Below are 27099 nucleotides of genomic sequence, written 5' to 3' on the forward strand. Positions count from 1 at the left end.
TGAACTGGAAGATGGAAATTATCCATGCACATAGATTTAACCAATGAAGTGGGCCAACTTCTCAAAAAAGTAAATTACCAAAATTGACCCGATACAAAATAATCTGAATAGTCCTATAATTATTTAAGAAACTGAATTTGTAATTTAAAAAGCTTCCAGGGGTGCCTGGGTGGTACAGTTAAGGGTCAAACTCTTGGTTTCAGCTCAGGGGGAGGTCTCAGGGTTGTGAGATCAAGCCTCACGTCTTGCTCTGTGCTCAGCACAGAGTCCGATTGAGATTCTCTCTCTCTCTCTTCCTCTGCCCCTCCTGCTTGTATTTTCTCTCTAAAACAAATTAATTAAAAATTAAAATAAAAAGCTTCCAAGAAAGAAATATCCAGGCCCAGATGGTGATGGTCTCACTGAAGACACCTACCAAACTTTAAGAAAAATTACCACCATTCTATACCATCTCTGCCAGAAATTAGAATATCAGGCAATACTATTACTTTGATATCAAAGCCAAATAGGACAGTACAAAAAAAGAAAAGAAATAACCAAACTCTACAGACTAATATCCCCAAAAATTTAGCCACAAAAATTCTGGATATTAGCAAATTGAATCCAGCCCATATAAAAAGAATTATACAGGGCAGCCCCGGTTGCCCAGCAGTTAGCGCCGCCTGCAGCTGGGGGTGTAATCCTGGGGACCTGGGGTCAAGTCCTGTGTCGGGCTCCCTGCATGGAGCCTGCTTCTCCCTCTGCCTGTGTCTCTGCCTCTCTCTCTGAATAAATAAATCTTAAAAATATATATATAAAGAATTATACACATGGCCAAGTGAGGTTCAGCCCAGATATGCAAAACTGGTTCATAATGGAAATAAATCTAGATAATCCACTATCCCAAGACACTAGAGAAAAAATGATCGTGTCAATGGCGTAGAAAAAAGCATCTGACAAAGTTCAATACCCATTCATGATAAAAACTCTCAATAAGCCAGAAGTAGAGGGGGAACTTTCTCAGCTTAATAAAGAGCATCTAGAAAAACAGTATAGCTAACGTACTTAATGGTGAAAGACCGTGACCTCTCTTAATGTAGAACTGGAAATCCTGGCCAGCACAGTAAGGCAAGAAAAAGAAATAAGCATACAGATTGAAAAGAAAAGAAAAAAAATCAACCACCTTTATTTGCAAATGAAATTACGTTAAAAAAAAAAATCAAGGAATCTAAAAAAAAAAAAAAAAAAAAATCAAGGAATCTGCAATAAAACCCTCCCAGAATTATAAGGGAGTTCAGCAAGATTTCAGGTTACAAGATCAACATAGGAGAGAAGTTATCCAGAATGCAGCAGAGAGACAAAAAAAAAAAAAAAAAAAAAGGCAACAAAAACCAGTGGGTGAAAAACAATAATAAAGGATTATTACGTTTGATTTGAGTTCCAGAAGGACAGGAAAGTGAGGCCCAGGAATACCTAAAGATGAGAATGTCTCCGAAGCAGAGGAAGATCAGCGACCCACAGGCTGTAGAAGCCCAGACTTCCAAGCAAGGGGGGGTGGGGGGTGGGGAGATGAAAAATGAAAAAAAAAAAAAAAATTCCGGGTCGTGATGGTGACATTGCAGGACCCTGGAAGGTGCCAAAGGCGCCGGTAAGCCCTATTACTACCTGCACTTCGCGGGCCCGGCCTGGACCGCGGGGGAGTCGGCCCCGGCGGGTCGTGACCTCGGCCCTGAGCACGCTGCCCTCCGAGGGGCCGCGGCGAGGTCTACACCCGCGGCGACACCCGCCCGCACTCTCGGGACCCGGTTCTGCGGGGCGGGAGGAGGGCGGAGACCTGGGCGGGGCCCCGGAGGGGGGGCGGGGCCGGCGCGCGCCCCGGAAACCCCGCGCGCAGGCGCAGTGCGGCGCGGGCGCCCCCTGGCGGCGAGGGCGCGTAGGGCCCGCCCCCAGCTCGCCGCCGCCGCCGCCGCCGCAGCCCAACATGGCGATGCACAACAAGGCGGCGCCGCCGCAGATCCCCGACACCCGGCGGGAGCTGGCGGAGCTGGTGAAGCGGAAGCAGGAGCTGGCGGTGAGGCGCCGGCGGCGGGGCGGCCCTCCGGGGCCCCGCGCCCGCCCCCGGCCCCGGGCCCCGGCCCGATCACGCCGCGGCCTTTACTGCCCCTGCGCCGCGGCCGGGAGCGCGGAGCCGGGAGCCCGGAGGCCTGGGGGCGGCTGCGCCTTCCGCGGCCCGAGCGGCCTGGCTGGGGGCGGGGGCGGGGGCGGGGGCAGGGCGGGGGCGGCTGTGCGCTGGGCCTCCTGCGGACCCGGGGCTCGGGGGCGGTGCGCTGGGAGGGGGGCTCGGGGGGGGCCTGCGATGCTGGGGGCAGGTGAGGCCGAGGTCCCGGGGCTCCGGGGGGGGGTCCTGCCTGCGATGCTGGGGGCAGGTGAGGCCGAGGTCCCGGGGCTCCGGGGGGGGGTCCTGCCTGCGATGCTGGGGGCAGGTGAGGCCGAGGTCCCGGGGCTCGGGGGGGGGGGGGGTCCTGCCTGCGATGCTGGGGGCAGGTGAGGCTGAGGTCCGGGGCTGGGGGGGGGGGGTGCCTGCCTGCGATGCTGGGGGCAGGTGAGGCCGAGGTCCGGGGCTCGGGGGGGGGTCCTGCCTGCGATGCTGGGGGGCAGGTGAGGCCGAGGTCCCGGGGCTCAGGGGGGGGGTCCTGCCTGCAATGCTGGGGGGCAGGTGAGGCCGAGGTCCGGGGCTCGGGGCGGGGGGGCGTCCTGCCTGCGATGCTGGGGGCAGGTGAGGCTGAGGTCCGGGGCTGGGGGGGGGGGGGGGCCTGCCTGCGATTCTGGGGGCAGGTGAGGCCGAGGTCCGGGGCTCGGGGGGGGTCCTGCCTGCGATGCTGGGGGGCAGGTGAGGCCGAGGTCCCGGGGCTCAGGGGGGGGGTCCTGCCTGCAATGCTGGGGGGCAGGTGAGGCCGAGGTCCGGGGCTCGGGGGGGGCCTGCGATGCTGGGGGCAGGTGAGGCCGAGGTCCCGGGGCTCCGGGGGGGGGTCCTGCCTGCGATGCTGGGGGCAGGTGAGGCCGAGGTCCCGGGGCTCGGGGGGGGGGGGGGTCCTGCCTGCGATGCTGGGGGCAGGTGAGGCTGAGGTCCGGGGCTGGGGGGGGGGGTGCCTGCCTGCGATGCTGGGGGCAGGTGAGGCCGAGGTCCGGGGCTCGGGGGGGGGTCCTGCCTGCGATGCTGGGGGGCAGGTGAGGCCGAGGTCCCGGGGCTCAGGGGGGGGGGTCCTGCCTGCAATGCTGGGGGGCAGGTGAGGCCGAGGTCCGGGGCTCGGGGCGGGGGGGCGTCCTGCCTGCGATGCTGGGGGCAGGTGAGGCTGAGGTCCGGGGCTGGGGGGGGGGGGGGGCCTGCCTGCGATGCTGGGGGCAGGTGAGGCCGAGGTCCGGGGCTCGGGGGGGGTCCTGCCTGCGATGCTGGGGGGCAGGTGAGGCCGAGGTCCCGGGGCTCAGGGGGGGGGTCCTGCCTGCAATGCTGGGGGGCAGGTGAGGCCGAGGTCCGGGGCTCGGGGCGGGGGGGCGTCCTGCCTGCGATGCTGGGGGCAGGTGAGGCTGAGGTCCGGGGCTGGGGGGGGGGGGGGGGCCTGCCTGCGATGCTGGGGGCAGGTGAGGCCGAGGTCCGGGGCTCGGGGGGGGTCCTGCCTGCGATGCTGGGGGGCAGGTGAGGCCGAGGTCCCGGGGCTCAGGGGGGGGGTCCTGCCTGCAATGCTGGGGGGCAGGTGAGGCCGAGGTCCGGGGCTCGGGGCGGGGGGGCGTCCTGCCTGCGATGCTGGGGGCAGGTGAGGCTGAGGTCCGGGGCTGGGGGGGGGGGCCTGCCTGCGATGCTGGGGGCAGGTGAGGCCGAGGTCCGGGGCTGGGGGGGGGGGGGGCCTGCCTGCGATGCTGGGGGCAGGTGAGGCCGAGGTCCGGGGCTCGGGGGGGGGGGGTCCTGCCTGCGATGCTGGGGGCAGGTGAGGCCGAGGTCCGGGGCTCGGGGGGGGGGTCCTGCCTGCGATGCTGGGGGCAGGTGAGGCCGAGGTCCGGGGCTCGGGGGGGGGGTCCTGCCTGCGATGCTGGGGGGCAGGTGAGGCTGAGGTCCCGGGGCTCAGGGGGGGGGGTCCTGCCTGCAATGCTGGGGGGCAGGTGAGGCCGAGGTCCGGGGCTCGGGGGCGGGGGGGGCGTCCTGCCTGCGATGCTGGGGGCAGGTGAGGCTGAGGTCCGGGGCTGGGGGGGGGGGGGCCTGCCTGCGATGCTGGGGGCAGGTGAGGCTGAGGTCCGGGGCTGGGGGGGGGGGGTCCTGCCTGCGATGCTGGGGGCAGGTGAGGCCGAGGTCCGGGGCTCGGGGGGGGTCCTGCCTGCGATGCTGGGGGGCAGGTGAGGCCGAGGTTCCGGGGCTCAGGGGGGGGGGGGTCCTGCCTGCAATGCTGGGGGGCAGGTGAGGCCGAGGTCCGGGGCTCGGGGGGGGCGTCCTGCTTGCGATGCTGGGGGGCAGGTGAGGCCGAGGTCCGGGGCTGGGGGGGGGGGGGTCCTGCCTGCGATGCTGGGGGGCAGGTGAGGCCGAGGTCCCCGGGCTGGGGGGGGGGGCCGCCTGCGATGCTGGGGTGGGGGCGGCAGGTGAGGCCCGCGGACCCCGCCCGGCAACTCAGGCTGTGCCCAGGCTCCCCCGGGCTCCGGGCACCTCGGCGGCAGCCCCCTCCCTGCGTCGCGGCACCGGCCGAGGCCCCGCTCACCTGCGGCTGCCCTTGCAGGTTTCCATGGCAACTGACGGGGGCGGGGGCCGCGGCTGGGGGGCTGCTCACCCCTTTCGGGGCCCCAACGGCGGTGCCTTTGTGCGTGGGGGTGGAGGCCCCTCAAGTCCTGCTGACAGCTGGCCTGCCACGAGCCCTCCGAAGCATATGCAAAATCTTGCACATTTTTTGGGGGGCAGGGAGGGACTCTTTTAAGATTTTTTTATTTTTTTATTTTTTAAATTTATTTATGAGAGAGAGAGAGTGAGGAGAGAGGGAGAAGTAGGCTCCATACAGGGAGCCCATCGCGGGACTAGATCCCAGGACCCCAGGATTGCACCCTGGGCCAATGGCAGGCGCCATACCGCTTAGCCACCCAGGGGATGGGGGGAAAACTCTTGACAGCCGCCCTGCCACGAGCCCTCTAAAGCATATGCAAAATTTTGCACATTTTTTGGAGGGGGGGACTCTTGACAGCTGCCCTGCCATGAGCCCTCTGAAGCATATGCAAAATTTTGCACATTTTTTGGGGGGGGGGACTCTTGACAGCTGCCCTGCCATGAGCCCTCTGAAGCATATGCAAAATTTTGCACATTTTTTGGGGGGGGCGGCAAGACACAGGCTCTCTGCATTCCCTTCTATTCCCAAAGGGCTCCAGCAAGACAGGTCTAAGGTTTGCACAGTGTTAACCTAAAGCAGCCTTCCTCTCCCCACAGCTGGTCTCCCTTCCCCTCCCTGGATGGTCTCTACTATAGGGGACCTCGAAGGTCTCAGGCTAATACTAAGGGTCTGGTCTGGTCAGAATTAACGTTTGCATTTAAAAGGTATTATCCATCCATGTCCTTGTCCCCCCCCCCCCCCCCCCCCGTCTCCCAGGAAACACTGGCGAACTTGGAGAGACAGATCTATGCTTTTGAAGGAAGCTACCTGGAAGACACTCAGATGTACGGCAATATCATCCGCGGCTGGGATCGGTACCTGACCAACCAAAAGTGAGTGTCACAGGTCTGTTGGTGTTGGTATTGTGCCCCCAGTCGTTATTTATTTTTCCAATTATCTACGTTCTTGGTAGCAGCTTTGGAGGGAGGTGGCGGTAAAGCGGTGGTGTGAAAAGCCGTCTGGGGTCCAACGTGGACTCTGGCTCAGCCTCTGCCTCACTGAGTAATTGTGGACAAATCCTACATCTGGGAAACAGGGGAAGTCGGGCCGGTGGTACAGGGTGGTGTGAGGCATAAACCAAACGCGGCGAATGACAGTACCTGACGTATCACTTTATTAGTGTTTCCCTTTTTTTTTTTTTAATCAGTCATGAGTTTCACCTTTACAGTATTTGCCACTCCTGTGTGCTGACCATATTACAATTTAGTGATAACTATTGAGAACTGTCTAAACGTTTTAAACATCTTCAGGTTTGACATTGAAATAGTACTGTGCACACTTGATGCCCCTGACCTGCTTTCATCAGTTGTTAACATGTTGCCACATTTGCTTTCTTTCTAATGTATATAAACATACACATATCTATACTTTTTTTTTAAGATTTTATTTATTTATTCATGAGAGACACAGAAAGAGGCAGAGACACAGGCAGAGGGAGAAGCAGGCTCCTTGCAGGGAGCCTGACATGGGACTTGATCCCGGGACCCTGGGGTCATGCCCTGGGCCAAAGGCAGGTGCTCAACCACTGAGCCACCCAGGGATCCCCACATACCTATATCTATACTTAAAATTTTTAGAGGCACCTGTGTGGCTCAGTCAGTTAAGCATCTGGCTCTTGATTTCAGCTCAGGTCATGATCTCAGGGTCATGGGATCAAGCACCATGTCGGGCTCCATGCAAGTCAAAAACTTTTGATGTCATTACAGATACATGGGAAGTTGCAGCAATATTACAGAGGTCCTGTGTACCCTTCACCTAGTCTTTCCCCAATGGTTGGGCTTTATGTAACTGTAGTAGAATATCAAATCCAGGAAACTGACATTGATACAATGTGTATGTGTGTGTGTAATTGTCACTGCCATGTAGACTCCTGCGTGCACCACCTGCATGCACCACTGCAATCAAGATAGAGAAGTATTTCATCACCACAAAGATCTCCCGCCTGCTACCCCTTTATAGTTATATCATCCCTTTCCTCCATACTTTTTTTTTAACCATTTAAGCAGATAGCATGACACTTTGCTATCTAATTATGTCAGCATTTACCTCCTAAGAATATTTTCTTTTCTTTTCTTTTTTTTTAAAGATTTTATTTATTTATTCATGAGAGATAGAGAGAGGCAGACATAGGCAGAGGGAGAAGCAGGCTCCATGCAGGGAGCCTGACATGGGACCCGATCCCGGGTCTTCAAGATCACACCCTGGACCCAAGGCAGGCACCAAACTGCTGAGCCACCCAGGCTGCCCTTTTTTTTTTTCTTTTTTTGAAGAATATTTTCTTACCTAACCACAATTACTGCATATAGAAAATTGCATTACATTAATAGTATCATCTACTATAGTCTTTATTCAAATTCCCCTAATTTTCCCCGAAATGCTTTGCTACCTTGTTTTGATCCCTTCAGTGTTCATGTATCAATATTCGGCTATTATGTCTCTCTTGTCTCTTCATTTAAGGGAGTCCCCCACCCTTTTTGGCAGTAAAGTTGTTCGTGACACTGTCTTGCAAAATGTTCCAATTCCAGATTTTTCCTTTTGTGATGAGAGATCCTTTAAGGATTTTTGGCGAAAATATTGCATAAGTGATTTGTATGCCTGGTGTGTTGTTTACCTCTATTTTATTGGGAGGCACATAGTGTCAGATTGTCCCCTTATTGGTACAAAGATGGAGCATATGATTTCTCCGTTGTAAAAATTTATTTGTTCTCTGTAATTTATAGGTAGTTTGGGGGCTGTACTTTTAGGCAGTGTGAATATACCGCTTTTCCAGATTTTTATTCAGTGGTTTTAGTGTCCACTGTTGATTTTTACCCGACTCATTTGATATACTGTGGATTCTGATTTTATTCTTCCTGGTACATGGATCACTGGTATTCAGAAAGAAGAATCTTCCCTTCATATCTTCTCGCCCTTTCGTTCTGTATCTCTGGCCTTCTCTCTTTAGTATCACTAGAGACCAATGGATTTTTTTTTTAAAGATTTTTATTTATTTGACAGAGAAAGAGGGAGAGGGAGTGTGCACAACAGGGGCAGTGGCAGGCAGAGGGAGAGGGAGAAGCAGGCTTCCCACTGGGCAGAGAGCCCCAGGTCCCTGGGATCACAACCTGAGCTGAAAGCAGACATGTAACCGACTGAGCCACCCAGGTGCCCCAAGACCAGTGCATTAAAAAAAAAAAAAAAAAAAAAAAAAAATCAGTGTGTGGGAATCTAGTACCGTTACTTTTTTATTGTGGAGATTTATTTTTTGCTATAAACTTACTGAAATACATGCAGAGAAGCACATACGTCATAAACATACAGTTTGATGACTTTTCACAAAGCAAACACACCCATCATTATCCTTTCCAGTGCTTGATTTGTCCCAAATGTGGCCAGAGGAAGCCTCCTTTGTCCTGCTGATGTGACCCTGTTAGACCCTGTTAGTCTTCAGGCATTTCGCTGCTTTCTGTCCTAGCAGGGTCTCTTAGCCTCACCTTGCTCTTTTCTTTTTTTTTTTTTTTTTTTTTTTTTTTAACCTTGCTCTTTTCTTATCCCAGAACTGAGACCAGCCATTTCCTTAAGGAACCCTGGCTTGTTCTTTAAATCTTTTTTAAGTTTTTTTTTCCCCCATTCACGAGAGACACAGAGGCAGAGACACAGGCAGAGGGAGAAGCAGGCTCCCTGCAGGGAGCCCGATGGGAACTCGATCCCAGGACCCTGGGATCACACCCTGAGCCAAAGGCAGATGCTCAACTCCTGAGCCACCCAGGTGTCCCTCATTACATTTTTTACATTAAGCTTATCTGACAAAACCATTTCATATCACTAGTCTATGCTAGCCGTTTTTAATAATAAGTATCAAATACATATGAAAATGTGAACGACAGTAAAAAAAAAAAAAAAGAAAAAAGAAAATGTGAACGACAGTGACCCAACTGAAGTAATGTCCCACAGTGGAGCACCCCCCTACGCCCTGGAAACCGTTGCTGTCTGGGTGGGCATTTAGCGTTAGGGTCCTGTCGGTCACTCCAGACGGTGTGGAGGCATTTCTGTCTGAAAGCTCGTAACTTAAAAAAAAAAAAAGACAGTGAGAGAGAGAGTTCCTTACTGTGCCCTGGGCCATCCTCAACTCGAGCCATAGATACAGCTTGGTGCTTATGAGTTTCTTGTGTGTGTTTTAGAAACTCCAATAGCAAAAACGACCGAAGGAACCGGAAGTTTAAGGAAGCTGAGCGACTCTTCAGTAAATCCTCAGTTACTTCGGCAGCTGTAAGTGAAGTGGGGGGAATCTTTCTGTGGCCCATTGGGGAGAAACCCCTCAGTTAAATTTCTGCTAGTTCCCTTTCTCCCTGCTGTCCGGGGGCTCTCCGGAGGTCTGTGATAATTTTTCTAGTAACAGGTTTCTTCTTTTTTTTTTCTTTTAGGCAGTAAGTGCATTGGCAGGAGTTCAGGATCAGCTCATTGAAAAGAGTAAGTTTTTTTTTTTTTTTAACTTCTTTATTATTTCATTTTTAGGTTTGTCTTTACCTCCTATCCGACTATGTCTCTGAAGACTACATCTCTTATACTCTTGCCTCTTTTTTCTAGAAATTAGGGAACCTTTTTAAGTCTCCTTAATCCTGTCTTTTTGTTGTTGTGGAGGAAGAAACCATGTCCCTCTAGCCTCTTCAATCATGCAGAGGTTGACTGTAGCTGTTCAAAGACACAGAGATATGTTTTTGCTGCTGATAAGTGTTAGGGAGTTGGTTTTTTTTTTTTTTTTTTAAATTTCAGACATATCTGGTAACTCTCCATGTCCCCACTTTAATAATTCTTAGGGGGGATCCCTGGGTGGCGCAGCGGTTTGGCGCCTGCCTTTGGCCCAGGGCGCAATCCTGGAGACCCGGGATCGAATCCCACGTCAGGCTCCCGGTGCATGGAGCCTGCTTCTCCCTCTGCCTGTGTCTCTGGCTATGTCTCTGCCTGTGTCTCTGGCTCTGTCTCTCCTTCTATCTCTCAAGAATAAATAAATAAAATCTTAAAAAAAAAAAATTCTTAGGAAAATCTGATCCTGTGAACAGAATGTACCTATGTGTTCTTAAATATAAAACATAGGGTAGATAGTATTTACTTTGTAAAGAAATTGTATCATTCTATGTAAGCCATACAGTCTAATTCTGTTCTAATGTCTGGTGATGGAATACAGATCTGTGCATTTATCTTTCTGAGACTCTGGGTAGCTGTATTGGACACTCTTCCTGTACAGTGGGTCACTTTGAAACATAACCTGCTTTTTGTATCATGGCTGTGTACTTCTTTCAGATGGTGTATCTTGTAGGGTTCAGTTCTTGTGTTTGCATTGATCCAGTGATTGGAGGAAAAAGGATATTGGTAGTTTGGGAATTAGAACTACTCAGTGACTTTGATTATTATCTCTGTGTTCAGATTTCTAAATAGAAAAATGTCTTCTAGTTCTTTCCACTCAGATATTCAAGCTCAAACATTTTCTCTAAAACTGAATTGTTCTGTTTCCTTCAAAACTTGTCTGCCCAGTTTTTCTGTTAGTATTTCTGGTTTCCCTCATTCAAGACTTTGTAGGCACCTTTGACTCCTTTCTGCCAGCCTAATCAATTATAACATTTGATCCCTTTGATTTTTCTTTTGCTACAGTTTAAATAAGTTACATCTTATTTCTCTTCAATCACTTGCCACTTCTAGGATGTAGAGCTAGTATTATCTGCTTTCTGAGGTCACAAGACCTGGTTAAGGAACACCCTGGACCTCAGTCCTGTGAGTTGAGGTGGAATGATGTCTGACTCCTCAGTTTCACGATAGCCTATAATCCTCCTGTTGGCTCAGTGGATAGTTCTGCACCTGTCCACAGAATGGCTGCACCTAGGTACTCGTGAAGAAACGACCCTTAAAGCCACTACTTGCAGAAGCTCAGCTGAGAGACAAGTACTGAGGTATTAAAGGTTTTCTGAAGCATGTGCAGGCCATTCATTCCCCTGAGATCTTCCCCTTGAATTGGGTCACATCCTGGGAATAGGTCACACTGGTGTTTCTTGGTCTTCCCTATAAAGTTTCTTTTGATTTATATTTTGGTCCTGCTAAATGTGCCACTCTTTTATACGAGAATGTTGTGCATGATTACTATCATTACTCATTACTTATCTTTTTCTTAAGATTTTATTTATTTATATATTCATGAGCGAGGCAGAGACACAGGCAGAGGGAGAAGCAGGCTCCCTGCAGGGAGCCCGATGTGGAACTGGATCCCAGGACCATGGGACCACAACCTGAGCCAAAGGCAGATACTCAACCACTGAGCCACCTAGGCATCCCTCATTACTGTGTCTTTTAGGAATAGTTGTTTTCCCTGAGGGGTGCCCAGGTGGCTCAGTTGGTTAAGTCTCCAGCTCTTGGTTTCCCCTCAGGTTATGATCTCAGGGTTGTGACGTCGAGTCTCCCATCAGGCTCCACACTCAGCTGGGAGTCTGCTTCTTTCCCTGTCCTCTCCTTCTGCCCCCTCCTCTTGTACCTGCTTGCACGTGCACACTATGACTCTTTATCAAGTAAATAAATAAATCTTAAAAAAAAAAAAAGAATAGTTTTCCTTGAACGAATTGATTTTTACTGAATATCTGTTAATGGACTGTTTCTTTGTATAGGTGCTCAGTTGGTCAGTGTTTCTCGTCTAGAAAGCAAGTCTGAATTTATAGCCTATGTTTTGGGAATGAGTCTTAGTACTGCATCCAGCTTATTAAGTCTTCTATTCCTCTTTGTTTTACTTGTCTCATTTTAAATGTATTATATTGGATTTTATTATATGGATCTTGGTAAACTGATTTGAATTCTTTTTAGAATAGAGAAGTACATAAATACTGGAGTTCATGAATTCAAATGATCAGAGCTCCTTTAAAGTAATTCTGTTGAGTTCTGTTTCACGACCTCTCATCATTTCCTCCTCCTGGTTTCTTTTTTTTCCAGAGAAGGGGAGGGGCAGGGGGGAGAGAGAATCTCAAGCCGACTCCCTGGGAGTGCAGAGCCCAACATGGGGCTTGATCTCAGGACCCTGAGATCATGACCGGAACCGAAATCAAGAGTCAGATGCTTAACCCACTGAGCTATCTGGGCACCCCTGTTACTCCTTTTTTTTTTCTTTTTCTTTTAAAGATTTTATTTATTTATTTATGAGAGACACACACAGAGAGAGGCACAGACACAGGCAGAGGGAGAAGCAGGCTCCATGCAGGGAGTCCAATGTGGGACAGCCACCCAGGCTTCCCTGTTACTCCTATTTTTTAAGTTTATATTCATCTTGATTTTCTGCAGTCAACTACAATGTGTCTAAGTATGAATTTCTTTTAAATTATCTGGCTTGGGTTTCATTGGACTCTTTGGCTTAATATTTTTTCATCAGTTCTGTTACCTCTTCAGATACTGCATTTTCTCTGGGCTCTCTCCTGTCTCTTCTCCTACTCTGCTTACATGCATGTTAAACTTTCTTATTATATCTTTATGTCTGTTATCAGCCCTTGCATGTCTTCTGTCTTTGTCTTTGGGCCACCTGCCAGCTCACCAATTCTTTCAGTTGAGTCTGACTTGCTGTTAAACCTTCCTTGATTTTCAAATTTTTTGTTACTACATTTTTAATTTCCAGAAATTCCACTTATTTATTTCTAAAATCTACTATGTCATTTTTCAGTAGCTTTCTCTGCAATTTTTAAACTTCCTTTTGCTTCTTTAAGCAGAGTAAACCCAGTTGTTGTATATTCTGTTTAAATTTCAATCTCTGAAGTCTGTTGTCTGTTGCTTCTGCCGGTTATTACTCATAAGGTTTAATTTTAATTTTCCTGTGTGCCTTGTTATTTTTGACTGTGTACTGCTCATCGTAACTTCAAATATTTTTGGAATAATTTGAGAGTGAGGGTAAAGGTGCCATCTTCCAAAGACTTCATGTTTTCTTCTGCTGGGTGCTTAGATCTCTTTAAACCAAGGTGAGGGTCCTTGAAAGACCCAGGTGTTTCAAACCAAGGTTTAATTCCATGAGAGAAATGGTCTACTTCACCTGTTGCTCTTTTTCCTTTGTACAGAATCTCTCCAGTGTTTCAGAATTTCTGCATAACAAATTTGTGGAATGACTCTTGTGTTCTTCATTTTTGATGGTGATGAACTACACATTCTTTTCTCTTAGAATTTTGAGTTGCACATTTTTAGATCTCAAGGATCTTGGAGTTTGGCATTTTTGGCATTTTACTTTCAAACCATTCTGGAAAATTTTCTTTAAAAATGCATAACTTTCTGCTTCCTTTGGCTTATTTACCCAAACTAGAATGAGAGAGAGGATTAGCAGGGTCCCCAAAGGGGAATTTTATGCAAATCAGTGAAGCATTGTATGTTTTTGTAAAAAGAATAAAAGAAAAACAAACAGGCAGATTTTATCCAGTTTTCTTTAAAGGATCAGCATAGTTTCTGCTGTTTGTTTTATCAGACTCCTCTGAAGCTTTCATTAAACTAGATCTTTCCTCAGCATTTACATCATTCCAGTGGGTAAGGAAATGGCTGTGTGAAGCACTGTTGGATATCTTTCTTTCCTCCTTTAAAGTTTTTGTGTTGATCACAGTGCCTTGGCACTATTCAATAGGTATTTTGGGTTTTTTTCTTTAAATAAGGAGAGTGCCTTGTTTGTAGGTGTATTACACTTCCTCAAAATCTGACATTCTTTACTCTAAAAACAGGGTGCTTACTTATATGTCAACGAGGAATGAACTTAGGTGTATTTTCCTCGTGACAGTGTCATAGGGGACTGACTCGCTGCTGCACTTAGGGGTGTCGTAACGCACCCCTTTTGCTCTCACCCTTCTGCTTCCATGAGCCAAGACAATTATTTTTACTTTGTGGTCGCACTTTATATTTTAACAGTGTTTAATCTCCCTGGCTGCAGTCCCTGTTATAAACCACGTCTAGCCCCATAATCCTAAAACATGGGTTTAGACAGAGAGTTCAGGAAACATTCATTGTTCAATGTCACATCTCTGTTTAGAAATACTTGACGACTTTGCCTTGTGTCCTGTTAGCAACTATCTTACAGCAAACTGTCTCCTGTTTAGAATTTGACTTGGCATGTTTGTATATCTCAAGGATATCGAGACTTGAACACTGTGTTCTAGACACATTACACAGACGCTTGTATTTATCTCATCTATTCCTTAGAGCAACTTCTTGAGGATAGGTACAGATTATTAGGTTCCTTGAAAGTAAGAGAACGTTGCTGTACCTCCAGTGTCGAGCCCACTGCTTTGTCCATAAGAGATATTCAGGGTAGAGAAAGATTTCCTATTTTACAGATGGGGAAACAGGGTCTGAAAATTGAAGCAACAAGTCCGTTCTTTTAATCATCATCTCACATTGTCTCCCTAGGTCAGATCCTTTAAGGCTCCTTCAGGCCCCTCTTATTTCTCAAGCCTTTTGCTTAAGAGATGTTGTTTGATTCATTTGTCCCAAATGTACCTTGTGTTTTCTCATCTCTGCGCTTTTGCTTGTGCTATTTCTTGTCCTTATTATGGCTTCTCACTTATCCAGTCCAGTTCAGATTCCACCCCTCAGGGAAGCTTTTCTTGCATAATCCACTCTTTCTTCTCTGGCTCCCGTGAAATTTAATATCCATATCAGTCCTTTGGGACATCTGTTACTGCCTGGGATGTTACTTTCTCAGAGAGGTAACACAGGTGGATTCTCCATTCATAGGGCTTTGATTTGATTTGTGTTGTTTTGTATGTGTTTGCACGTGGGTGCTTATAGAACATGACCGCCTCATCCATTTACTCAGTACTCCCATAGCAGCTGGTCCAAAATGAGGAAACAGTTGATTTGGTTCATTAATGTCATTTAATAGAATTGTAGTGCAGGCAAAATTTGCTGTATCTAACTTGCCTTTCTTACTTGTCTCCCACCTTTTTAACTAATCCTCGGTTCCTGCCCAGCGCCTACTCAGTCCTGTGCCCCTTCTCTCATCTTTTCTATAATCCAGAGCTTTTGTGACCTCATGCTCCATCAGCCTGTTCCCTTCCTAACCAGTGCCTCCACCATTTGCAGTTTTAGAGATGACATTTTTTACCTGCATAAAGATAGGACTGGCTATGGGAGAAGAAGGCTTTCTGGATTGTTCCTTCTCTACTTTAGACTCCTCTTTCTGTATTTTGTTTAAGAGGCTTTTTTTTTTAATTAGAAAAGTAATATATTCTTTTTTTTTTTAAAGTAATATATTCTGATTGTACTAAGTAAAACTATTTAGAGGTGAATATGAAATAGGTTAATTACCTTGTAACCAACATCAACAGCTTGGCATTATCCTAACATACACACACACAGATACACAGAGGTGGGGATTTTTTTTAACTTGGAATTTTAATTATGCACATAAAAGGGATTGTTGTTTTTTTTTTTTTAAAGAAAAAAATTGGATCCAACAATACATATTACCTGCTTTTTCACTGATCACATAGGTTCCTGCAGGTTGAGTGCATAGACTAGGATATAGAGTAGTGATATGTTGTGTGGGCTTTGGAGCCAAACTATCTTTGAGTGAATCCTGACTTCACCTTATTGGCTGTGTGATCTTGGGCAAGTTTCTTAAACTCCAGCCTCTGTTCCTTCTGTCAAATAGTCATCACAGTTGTAGAGGTTTCTGTGAGGGTTATGGCTATGATACATTTAAAGTGTAGAGAACAGTGCCTGGCTTCTAGGAAGGACTCTCTGTTAGCTATTGTTAAAACCTCATGTTCTTTTCAAAAGCTGAAAATACCCAGCTGTCTGGTTGTGCCTCCTCTTGGTGAGTATTCACACTGTGTCCATTTTCCCCACTGTAAACAATGTTGCAGGAAAGTTCCTTGTATACTTGGTTGTTTGTAATGGGCTTTTTATTTCTATATGACTGTCCCAGAAGTGGCATTACTGTGTCAAAGAGTGATTTTCATAAATACAGCACAGTTTCTTAGATTTAATGGAAATATATATTTGACCTTTGTCCCTGGTCTGGCACACAGCTCCTAAAACTGTTGGAGTCTTCTGAGTGGTAAGAATGACTAGCATATACTAGCATACAAAAGAAATTTTTGTACGCTAATGGAGATGATTCATTGGCTGGTGGCCCCTAGAGAGCTTCAGGCTTAGAACTTTCAGGCTTACCCCAAACCTCAGAGAGGGGAGAGGGGCTAGAGACTGAATTAATCACCGGTAGACAACGACTTAATATGAATCATGACCGTACAATGAAACTCCCTTAAAAACCCCTGAACTATGGATGGGCTCAGTCAGTTAAGCATCTGACTTTGGCTCAATTGGTTAAGCTCATAGGTTAAGCCTCCAACTTTGACTCAGGTCATGATCTCAGGGTCCTGGGATCAAGCCCCACATCAGCCTCCCTGCTGAGTGGGGAGTCTGCTTCCCCCCCCCACCTCCCCCCAATTGTGCACACTCGCTCTCTCAAATAAATAAATAAAATTAAAAAAAGCAACAACAACCCCTTAAACTGTGGAGCTTTTGTTGGTGAACGAGGTAAGGTGCTAGGAGGGTGGTGTGCCCAGAGAAGGCACAATAGCTCCCTGCCCCTCCCCATACCTTGCCCTAGGCATTTGGCTATGTTTGAGTTGTGTCCTTTATAATAGATTTTTAACAGTAGGTAAATTGTATTCCTGAGTTCTTAGGGCTATTGTAACAAACCTGGGACTTGAGACTAGTATGTATGTATGTATGTATGTATTTATATTATTTATATTTTATCCATGTACTCATGAAAGACACAGAGAAAGGCAGAGACACATGCAGAGGGAGAAGCAGGCTCCCTGCAGGGAGCCTGATGTGGGACTCGATCCCGGGACCCTGAGATCATGCCCTGGGCCGAAGGCAGACACTCAACCACTGAGCCACCCGGGCGTCCCGAAACTAGTGTTTAAAGTGGGGGGCCCACTTCTGGATTGAGCCCTTAATCTTTGGGTCTACCCTAATTCTGTTAGTAAGTGTCAGAATGGAGTCAAATTGTTGGTGTCTGGTGAATCAGGGATTGGTTTTTGGTTTTGGAAAATATCCTAGACTTTCCAAAAAGAGTATCACCGTTTATACTAAAAGCCTAGCTTGGGAAGGCCTGTTATAAATATTATTGGGATAAACTACAGGGGAAAGAAAATGGTTTTTAATTCTTTATTAAAGTGAATTTTTAAAATCTGTGCAAATAAAGAAGGTAAAAAAAGAAAAAAAAACCATGTGTATCCATCACACTGTCCCAATCTCAGACCACTGTCAGTGCCCTGTCCACGTCTAATCTACACTCTCTTCTACCCCCTGTGTTACATTGAAAATCCTGGACATCATATTTTCTTGAATGCGCGTTTCAGTATGTATCTCCAAATGATAGGTTTTTAAAAATTGTGGTAAGAACACTAAAAACAAGTTCCATGGTTTTGCTTTTTTTTTTTTAAAGTAGGCTCCACACCCAGCATGAGCTCGAACTCATGACCTGAGATTAAGAGTTTTGTGCTGGGATCCCTGGGTGGCGCAGTGGTTTGGCGCCTGCCTTTGGCCCAGGGCGTGATCCTGGAGACCCGGGATCGAGTCCCATGTCGGGCTCCCGGTGTATGGAGCCTGCTTCTCCCTCTGCCTGTGTCTCTGCCTCTCTCTCTCTGTGTGTGTGACTATCATAAATAAATAAAAATTAAAAAAAAAAAAAAAAGAGTTTTGTGCTCTACCGACTGAACCAGCCAGGTGCCCTGACTGCCACAGGTTTTTAAGTGCCTGATATGATGCTGTTAACCACTGGTACAGTATTGTACAGCACATCTCTAGGGCCTGTTCATGTTGCGTTACTGAAACTTTCTACTCTCCATTTCTCCCTCCCCCCGGCAGCCACCATGCCTCTGTGAGTTTGACTATTATAGATACTTCGCCTAAATAGAATCAGACAGTATTTGTTCTTCTGTGACTAGTTTACTTCATTTAGCATGATCTCCTTCCGGTTCATCTGTGTTGTAGCATATGACAATTTCCTTCTTTTTTTATTTTTTAAGGCTTAATTATATATTCCACTATATTTATATACTGCGTATTCTTTATCCATTCATGCATTGGTGGACATTTATGTTTTTTCCACACCTTGGGTAATGTGGATAATGCTTCGGTGGACATAGGAATGCAGGTATCTCTTCAAAATCGTGATTTCAGTTCTTTTGGATAATTACCCACAAGTAGGATTGCTGGGTTGTATGGCACTTCTATAAATGATAGGCTCTTACCACAATAATAACAAAGCATGTATTACTATTACATTTCTTTTTAATGCTGAATAGTACTCCACTGTATGGATATACTACATTTTATTTATGCATTTATCAGTTAGTGCTCGTTTGGCTACCATGTATAGTGCTGCTGTGAATATTCAGGACAAGTTTTATGTGAACCTGTTTTCATTCTTCTTGGGTTTATACCTAGGAGTAGAATTGCTGGATCATTTGGTAACTGTATCCTTAGCCTTTTTAGCAAGTGCCAAACAGTTTCTAAGGTGGCTGCGCCCTTTTTTGTTCCCATCAGCAATGTATGAGGTTTCCGTATTTATGTATTCTTTTCTTGTTAGGCTTCCTTTTATGGTCATATCTAAAACTATTTGCCTAATCAAATGGGTTCTAAGAGTTTTATGTTTTTGGCTCTTCTGTTTAGGCCTGAAATTTTTGAGTTAATTTTTGTGTATAGTGTGATAGGGGTCCAGCTTCGTTCTTTTCTTTGAGGGTGTCCACTTGTCCCAGCATTATTTATCAAAAAAATGATTCATTGAATTGTCTTGTCATCCTTGAAAGCCATTTGACCCTTAATGTATGTAAGGATTTGGGCAGCCCCGGTGGCGCAGCATGATCCTGGAGACCCGGGATCGAGTCCCACGCCGGGCTCCCCCTCTGCCTGTGTCTCTGCCTCTCTCTGTCTCTCTCTGTGTTGCACATGAATAAATTAATAAAATCTTAAAAAAAAAAATGTAAGGATTTGTATCTGGACTTTGAGTTCTGTTGATCTGTATGTCTCTTCTTATGCCAGTACTGCGCAGTCTTGGTTACTGTAGTTTTGGGTAGTAAGTTTTGAAGTTGGTGAATTTTTATATGAAATTGGTTTTCCTGGGGATCCCTGAGTGGCTCCGCGGTTTGGCACCTGCCTTTGGCCCAGGGCGTGATCCTGGAGATCCGGGATCGAGTCCCTCATCGGGCTCCCTGCATGGAGCCTGCTTCTCCCTCTGCCTGTGTCTCTGCCTTTCTCTCTCATGAATAAATAAATAAAATATTGAAAAAAAAAAAAAGAAATTGGTTTTCCTGAACCTTAAAAAAGCAGGATTCATAAGCATACTTTTTCTAGCTTCACAGCTGTAGAGCTCCCTCTTCTGTTGCTTTCAAGATATGTTCAAAAGTAGGGTTCCATAATTTCTGAGATCTGATTCTGTTTCTCTCTTCTGCTTTTTGGGGACCATTTCTTTTTTTGGGGGGGTACCATTTCTTTACCTCTTTTACCCACGTGCTACTGCATTTGACATCCCTTCCCAGAGCTTTATAGTACAGTGAAGATACAAACAGAAGAAAACCGCTCCCTGGTCCTGTTGTCCACCTAACCCCTTCTGACAATTTTTAGGAACAGTAATACAAAAAGGAAAACCCATGTACATTTGTTGGACTCCTCCAGTAGTTGAGTAAAGTGAAAGTATTTTTCTGTCCTTATCTATTATGGTTTCAAGAAATTCCTTTCAGGAAAAAATAGATATTCATTTACCATGGAACCCAGGCTTCATGTGTAATTATTAATCCTATTAGTGTATTGGCTGCTTAAATGACCCTTGCGCAGCCAGGAAGAGGTCCTCATGCTCCTGTAGCCCCATCCCCCAGCTGTCCTTAGGGAGATTGCCTCTGGTTATACTGTTTCAGATTACCTGTGTTTCCGGAACTCTGGTAACTTTGATGCTTCGACTGTATATATATCTTCTGTCAGCAAGTATTTTCCTTACAGTTAGAATGTATGGTCCTGGAGGATGGGAAGTAGTTTCTTTTTTTATATATTAGTGCTCAATAACCTCTCTCCTGGCTGACGGACAGACTGCCTGAGGAGTGCTGCTGATGCTTCTGGGACTTGTGTTTATTCCCTCCAGGGGAGCCAGGCAGTGGGACGGAAAGTGATACTTCTCCAGACTTCCACAATCAGGAGAATGAGCCCAGCCAGGAGGACCCTGAGGATCTGGACGGATCTGTGCAGGGCGTGAAGCCTCAGAAGGCTGCTTCTTCTACTTCCTCAGGGAGTCATCACAGCAGCCATAAAAAACGAAAGAATAAAAACCGGCACAGGTCAGTGGCCGGGGACCCCCCCCCTGCAGCCCCCCTACCCCCTGCTCCCCTGTCCAGAGCTTCCATGACCACTGCTCAGTGAAGGGACTTCTCTAGAGGAAAAATTTGTCAGGATTGGCACCATCTTTCTGTTGCTGAAGGGGAGAAATTGCTGTGGTCCCAATGAAAGAGGCACAGTTTTCTCCAGTAGAATTTCTACTTAATTTAATGGTGGGCATTAGAGTAACAGCGAAGGAAGACAGCCTTCTCACTGTATCCAGTGTAGAAGAATTTCATTCCCTAAAAACATTATTTCATATGGTGAATTTGAAGCAGAAAAGGGAAAGTCTGTATAATAGTACTTGGAAAATGGCACTAGGACGTGTTGGGAAGCTGCAAAGTGGGAGAGAGTCTTTTGCTGCATATCCTGATCCCCGCCTATACTTAACTTCCTCGTGGGTGGACCGAGCTGATCTGATATGCCTTTTTTTTTCTTTCTCTTTTTTGATTGCTTATGATTTCTTTGTTTTATGTATCTCTGTAATATGCTGATTGCAGATATCAGAGAGGAATAATGTAAAGTCTGTAAGATATGAGAGTGCCTTTCTAGGTAATATTTGTCCACTATGTGTGTTTTTGTTTTTTTTTTACAGTGCGTAATGAGATAGGAATGACATCAGTGGACAGAGAGGTCAGGTGTCACCCAGAGAGGATTTTAGCATTCACTCTGCCTGGGGTTTGTATGATGATGCCAGGGCCTATTAACTCAGATAATTGGAAATTACACAGCTGCACTCAAAGTGGGTAATGCATAGTTTCTAGAGTGAGCAATCTTGCTCTGATCTCAAACTTCCTTCTGGCAGGCATGAAAACCAGGTATCCCTAGGCTGGCTTTTGTCCTGCTCCTCTTGGGAACTCGTACTGAGATGAAAGGACACAAGCAAGAAAGGGGCGGGATTCCCTGTCCCCCAGTGCACTTCTGGGTTAGGTTGCCTTACAGACCTGTGGGATAACCAAGGCATTCATGTTGTTAGCTTCGTGGTAATGGCATATGGGGATAATATACAATGAACTTGAACTAGTTGAAGCCTCCTATAAGCATCAGCAGATTCTCTAATTCTTTGAAGAATTTTTCTTGTCAATGGCGGTGGTGGTTTTTAGACTGCAGAAATAGTATTTCCTCCAAAGAGTAACTCAAGATCGCTGCTTAACGCTTTCCTGCAAACCAAAAGTCACTATGCCAGTCTTGTAACGGCAGTAAGAAATAGCAAAAATTGCACATCTTATTTTGTGTGTAAAGTTATAGGCTGTTTAATCACTGTGGTAGGACTAATGTTAGCTTATCACAAACAATAGCAGGGAACCAAAGTCTTAAAATATTTTTTTTTAAGTTCAGATAATTAAATATCGGGCTCTGTGTCACTTTTATGAAATTTATTTCAGTGTCATTTTAAAGCAATAATTCTTTTCCTATTTCACAGTGTTTAGAGCAGGGGGACAATTCCTTGAAAGTTTCTGGGACATTTTTTCCATTAGTGATACAATAGAGAGCTACCACTTATTGTAGGTGACGCTTCCCTTTTTTTAATGCCATCATCAGTTGACTGATAAAAGGGAATTAGGCAGGAACTGAACTTCCTCCTGTACGTTTCTAGTAGAGTTCCATAAGAACAGCACTTCTTCCTACCCTTTTTACTCCTGGCTCCCAGAGCTAACTCCTCCCAGAAAAACAGAAGGATTTCTAAAGATCATGGATGTTCTTTATTGCTTTCACAGATGGTGTTTTCTGTTTGGAAGGCTGACTCCTTTTGTCATCCTCCTGGTTTACTATCTGGCTGGCCTTCTCCCTTGGCCATAGGCACATACGTGCCCTCAGGGAGCAGAGTGGAGCTGATTTACCTTCTTCCTGTGTAAAAGGCTCTGTGCTCCAGAGTGGCGTCTCAGTGGCCAGTTAAGGTTCTACATTCCCACCATCTTCAGTCAGGATCTGTCCAATCCCCTTGCCCCCTCACTCCTATCCTTGTGGTTCTATCAGATTGAGTGAGGGTGGGGCACTTTGTTCATACACATTTGTACATTTGCATCTGGTACAGTACTTGTTTCTGCTCCCAACACACCACACCCCATATACTCAGATAAAGTCAATAGTGAATTATTTCAACAAATGTCTGACTACCTACTGCATGCCAGGCACTGTTTAGGGGTGAGTAAAGCAAAGTGGGAATAGGTACGGTACTGTAGCAAAAACGAATAACTTGGATTTCTCCTCCTTAGGAATATGAACACTTGTCAAATAATTTTTTAGCATTCATAAATGATCACAGTGTCCTAAATTCTTATATTTTACATGATATCTGAACCTTAAGTCCCAGGACTTTAAAGAAAAAAGTTGAAGTAATAACTTATAGCTACTCTTACAGGTTTTCCCTAATATACAAAACTCTAGAATTCTTCTATGTAGTTTGTGATGTTTTCATTAAGTAGGTACAGTCTGATTTGCAAAAGAAACTAAGTTAGGCTGGTGCGCCTGGATGGCTGTCAGTTAAGCAGCTGCCTTTGGCTCAGGTCATGATCTCAGGGTCCTGGGATCGAGCCCCATGTTGGGCCCCCTCCGTGGTGAGGAGCCTGCTTCTCCTCCCTCTGCTCTTCCCCCTGCTTGTGCACTCCCGCTCATGCTCTCTCTTTCTCTCAGATGAATAGATAAAATCTTTTTTAAAAATAAAATGTTTTTAAAAAATTGTTATGCTTAAAGTTAATTTTTAAAATTTAAGTCTTATTTAAGTAATCTCTACAATGCGGGGCTCAAACTCAAGACCCCAAGATCGAGAGTCACATAGATGCTCTTCCAGCTGAGCCAGCCAGGCGCCCCTGAGATTTAAATTGATAGTTCCTGGTTTGTACACTGTGTACTCTTCCCCAAGTGACTTAAGTGAGGCAGTTGCATAAGAGATTGAAGGTACACTTTGCTTTAGCTTCACTCTTACAAACATGGGCCAGGAGGAAAAGCGAGTATTTTGCATATTGTTTTAGCACCTGCCTACAGTGTGAAAGGTGTTGAAGCCAGCCAAAGAGTGGTATCATGCTCAGGGTTGATGTTTGCTTTGGAGGCCTGCCCAGACCATGGTCTGTCAGCAGCGATGTCCGAAACAGCCTCCTCCGCTGCACTGTTCCCTTCCAGATCCCTGGGGCTCAGGTGCTTGTGGATGTCAGCTCTCCTTTGTTTTATTTAGTAGGGATGCTGTACATTGGGGTGTTCTTAATACTAGCCCTGACATAAACAGTTACCTGCCATCACCAGTTCAGGGGCAAAATGATGTGGCTCTGCAGTTCTCTGGAACAAGACTGTCACCAAAGTTTATTCATTTGACCCTTGGCCTCCAGGATGAATGCTCTAGAAAAAAGAGTACCATGTTCCCTGGGCATTCCTAGAATTTATAACTTTAAGTTGAGTTAAAAGCTGCAAAATGTTTTCTTTGAGAAAAATTTATAATGTTTTGATCTTTTATGTCGGTCAAAGTATATTGTGCTGAATTGTTAGTACTATCTTCAAAGCACCTTTCATTATATGACTAAACCCTTCTTTCTCTGTTTCTTCTAATGTCCTATTTATATTTTTCACTACAATTACGTATTTTAAAAGTTCTAACTCTGAATCTGGCACCTAATAGACGGCCTGCAGGTCCCTCGTTTTCTAATGAAATAACTTTTCCTTTCATAGTCTGTTCTTCTGATACAAAATCCAGTGAGGGAAGGAACTCTCCCAACCACAGAATCTTTGGTGCTTTGATATTTGAAACTTTATGGCTTAAGATTCTTAAAGCTGATTTTGTTTCTACGAATCTTGCTAGGGTGGCTAATCGACTAATTTATTCAATTAGTATATTAATTTCTATTGCTTTCTTCCTTTCAAATGCTGCCCCTCAGCCCGTCTGGCATGTTTGATTATGACTTTGAGTAAGTTTGATTTGAATTAGTATTTGTGCTGTGTTGTTTAGTGTGTAGAGACCAATATGCCTTTTTGAGACCTTTCTAACCCATAGTTTATCTGTTTAATTGTAGGTATGTATATTAGGTTAGGCTGGGAAGTTTTTTTTAAAAACAGAAAAACGTGATGGAGGTAACATTTTATTTAATAACTTAAGCAAAATTAAGTAAACTTCACTTTTATGCGTTTTAATTTCTTTAAAAATAGATAACCTTTACTTTAATTCACATTTAAATTGATTTTCTGGCTTTGCTTCATAAGGAGATTAATAGTTTAAGATCTTGATATTTTGCTTTGGAAAGATTTGAAAATTGAAATTTGTTTAATTTCTTTTGTGTTTCATGTCCAGAAATGCAAACTCCTAGTCTCTTTCATGTTCTTAATCATTATGTGTCTCAGTGATTATCAGTGATACAGTTAAAAAGCTAATACATTAACATAGAGCATGCCCTCTTAATCCAATCTCTTTAACACATAGTTTTGAATAGCTTTAAAATTATATGGCTTTTATTACTGCTGTATATTTCTTTTTGTCATCTAAGTTTGCCTTGTGGCGAGAGTATCTGCTTATGTTTTTAAATACTTGCTTAATAATATCTGGGTAAACAACTAAATATGACATAGTCTAATGAAGAATGTGGGTTTTACTTAACCAAATAGTCTTTGTTATAGCTTGTGCCCTATGCAGTAGCTGATTCCTGGCCCCTCTTTCCGTACATTAAAATGCAAATATCTTTTATCTTTTCTATCACAGGATTGATCTGAAGTTAAACAAAAAACCACGAGCTGTAAGTATCAGCCAGACCATTTCAGAGAGGCTGGTGATTTTGTAGATGATTAGAAAAATGTGTTTAAAGTTATGCTTAAAGTTAATTTAACTTTAATCTGAGTCTTCAGAGCTGAGTGTTCTTAATCTCAGGTTACGCCTCTCCTCTTAAAGGCTGGGGTTTCCGTTTGGATACACTTCAACCTTCAGGTGTTACTTACTTTTTGGTATATTTTGGATAGAGAAAGGGGTCACACAGTTTTACTGAAGAAAAAGTCCCTTTGCTTAAAGAATGAATTGTTAATACCGGTTTCTTTAATTTTTATTTTTGTTTTGTTTTTGATTGGTGAGCTCAGGGGGCCTACCAAGGGCAGAATTGAGGTTTTGGTTCCTCTGTGCCCTTGGAAGACGGGACATTTTCAGATGTGAAATATTGTCTGTTGCATCTGAAGTAGAATCTTTGGCTACAGAACAATCCCCAGCAGGGTTGTAAATGAGTTTTTTTCTTAGGTTCCAACTAATGTTCTGCCGAGAGTAAGTTGGGACTTGTGTTTTTCTCTCTTTAGGACTATTAGAAGACTCATTAGTGCAGAAGCTTCCAGGCTGTAGAGCCCTGCTTCCCTCCTCCAACCTCACAAAGATAAATATCCCTCACCTGAGTGTGCAGCCATCCACCTCTGCTTTCCCAGACCCAGTGCCTGTGACTCTGAATAGTTTGTTCTGAAACGTGGTGACAAGTCATTTCTGTAAGACCACACTGGATCATTTACTGTGTGTCATGTTTAGTAACAGAACTGCAAGAAGACCAAGACATGGTTATAATTCCAGCAAGTTGCTAACTCTGCATTTCTCCCTTCTTGGAATGAATGTGTGTCCCCTACCCCCCCACCCCCAACCCCCGCCCCAAAAACTGGCTGGCACCAGCTTCATCTGTGATACCCATTGAGAAATGTTTTCTGGTTTTGTTTATGCTGAAGGTAGAACATAGGTCACGTTTCAGAGGGAGGCTGTAAATATCTGGCATTTTCTTATTTTGTTTGTGTTTTATTATTTTTCTATTGTTTTTACCATCTTCTTTTCTTTGGGGACTTTTTGTAATGCCGTTGTACAGCTCATACCTTCCTGCCAACATATCTGATAATCTGCTTCATGCAGTTGCCAACATTCTTAACTGAAAATAATCTGGTTTATCATAGAGAAAATGGGGAACTTGGCTCTGTGTTTTTGCAGGGGGAAGGTAGAGAGGGTTTATTTAATAATTGCCTATCTTAAATCTTTCTGCATTGGAAGCAGTTTCGTGTTCAAGGAACAGGAAAAGCTGAAAAAAAAAAACTAAGTTTAAATCAATCCTTTTAAAATAGATATTTTTATTCTTTTATATAAATAAAATTTCACAGGTGTTGACTTCTCATGCTTTACTTTTAAACCTGAGATTGTTTTTTCACTTATTTTATTTATTCGTATCATGCCTTATGGAAATTTCTCCCTTTTTCCATTTTTCTCTCTTTGCTGGTATCTGCCTGACTAAACATTGCTCTAAAAATCACTAAGGCATATGGAAGGGCTCAACTTTGCACCCAAAGCTGGTAATGCCTGGAGTTCTTGAGCAGAGTGAGAGATAGGATCCGCGAGAGCCAGCAATGCCCAGCAAGACGACCCCCCCCCCCCCCCACCTTCCTCCCAGAGCCAGCCGGGCTGGGGAACTTGCAGATTTGTTGAACTCCTGCCTCTTGAGTGGGGCTCTATCTCAGCCACTCATGACTCACCTGGGAAGCTTACAGACCTACTGATGCCTAGGTCCCCACCCCCAGAGACTGACTGGGGTACAGTCTAGTTCCTGGGATTTCCTGCCACAGAGGATTAAGAAGCCAGGTTGAGAACCACTGCATGAGGATTGTCTGATTGAAATCCTATGTTGCGAATCAGTCTAGGGGATGAGATTTGGGGCCCCGCCTTTCTTTCGATGCTGTCCAGTCCTAGTCCTCGACTTAGGCCCATGTCTTTGTTAGAACAAGTATGTTCCGTTGTGATAATATTGGTAGAGCTGAATACGGATGGCGTCTGTTAGCAAAACGCGTCTACCTTGTCAGATGTGCAAAAGCTTTCACTCTTGTTCTCAAATAAACTTTTTTTTTTTTTTGACTCCGTGGCTAATTAGATGTCTTTGGT

At 45.5% G+C, this 27099-nt stretch overlaps 1 protein-coding gene across 6 annotated transcripts; it reads left to right on the forward strand.

Moving 5' to 3' along the window:
* The first annotated feature begins 1885 nt into the window (after nt 1-1885).
* Nucleotides 1886-27072, forward strand: MEAF6 (MYST/Esa1 associated factor 6). 6 transcript variants are annotated; one of them, XR_011994779.1, is made up of 9 exons: nt 1894-2050; nt 5595-5710; nt 9038-9125; nt 9281-9326; nt 20008-20200; nt 24104-24133; nt 24239-24296; nt 24919-24952; nt 25497-27072. XR_011994779.1 is itself a non-coding variant. In XM_072723799.1 (8 exons), the coding sequence occupies exons 1-8, from the start codon at nt 1961-1963 to the stop codon at nt 25503-25505; spliced, it is 606 nt and encodes a 201-aa protein (XP_072579900.1). In that variant the 5' UTR covers nt 1886-1960; the 3' UTR covers nt 25506-27072. The 6 variants fall into 6 exon arrangements, 2 of the variants coding, with proteins under 2 accessions (XP_072579900.1, XP_072579899.1); XR_011994782.1 differs by having other exon boundaries at nt 20833-24133; nt 25497-26356; XM_072723799.1 differs by lacking the exon at nt 24239-24296 and having other exon boundaries at nt 1886-2050.
* The last annotated feature ends 27 nt before the right edge of the window (nt 27073-27099 follow it).

Source organism: Vulpes vulpes, chromosome 10, assembly GCF_048418805.1.
Source record: "Vulpes vulpes isolate BD-2025 chromosome 10, VulVul3, whole genome shotgun sequence".
Taxonomy (NCBI): domain Eukaryota; kingdom Metazoa; phylum Chordata; class Mammalia; order Carnivora; family Canidae; genus Vulpes; species Vulpes vulpes.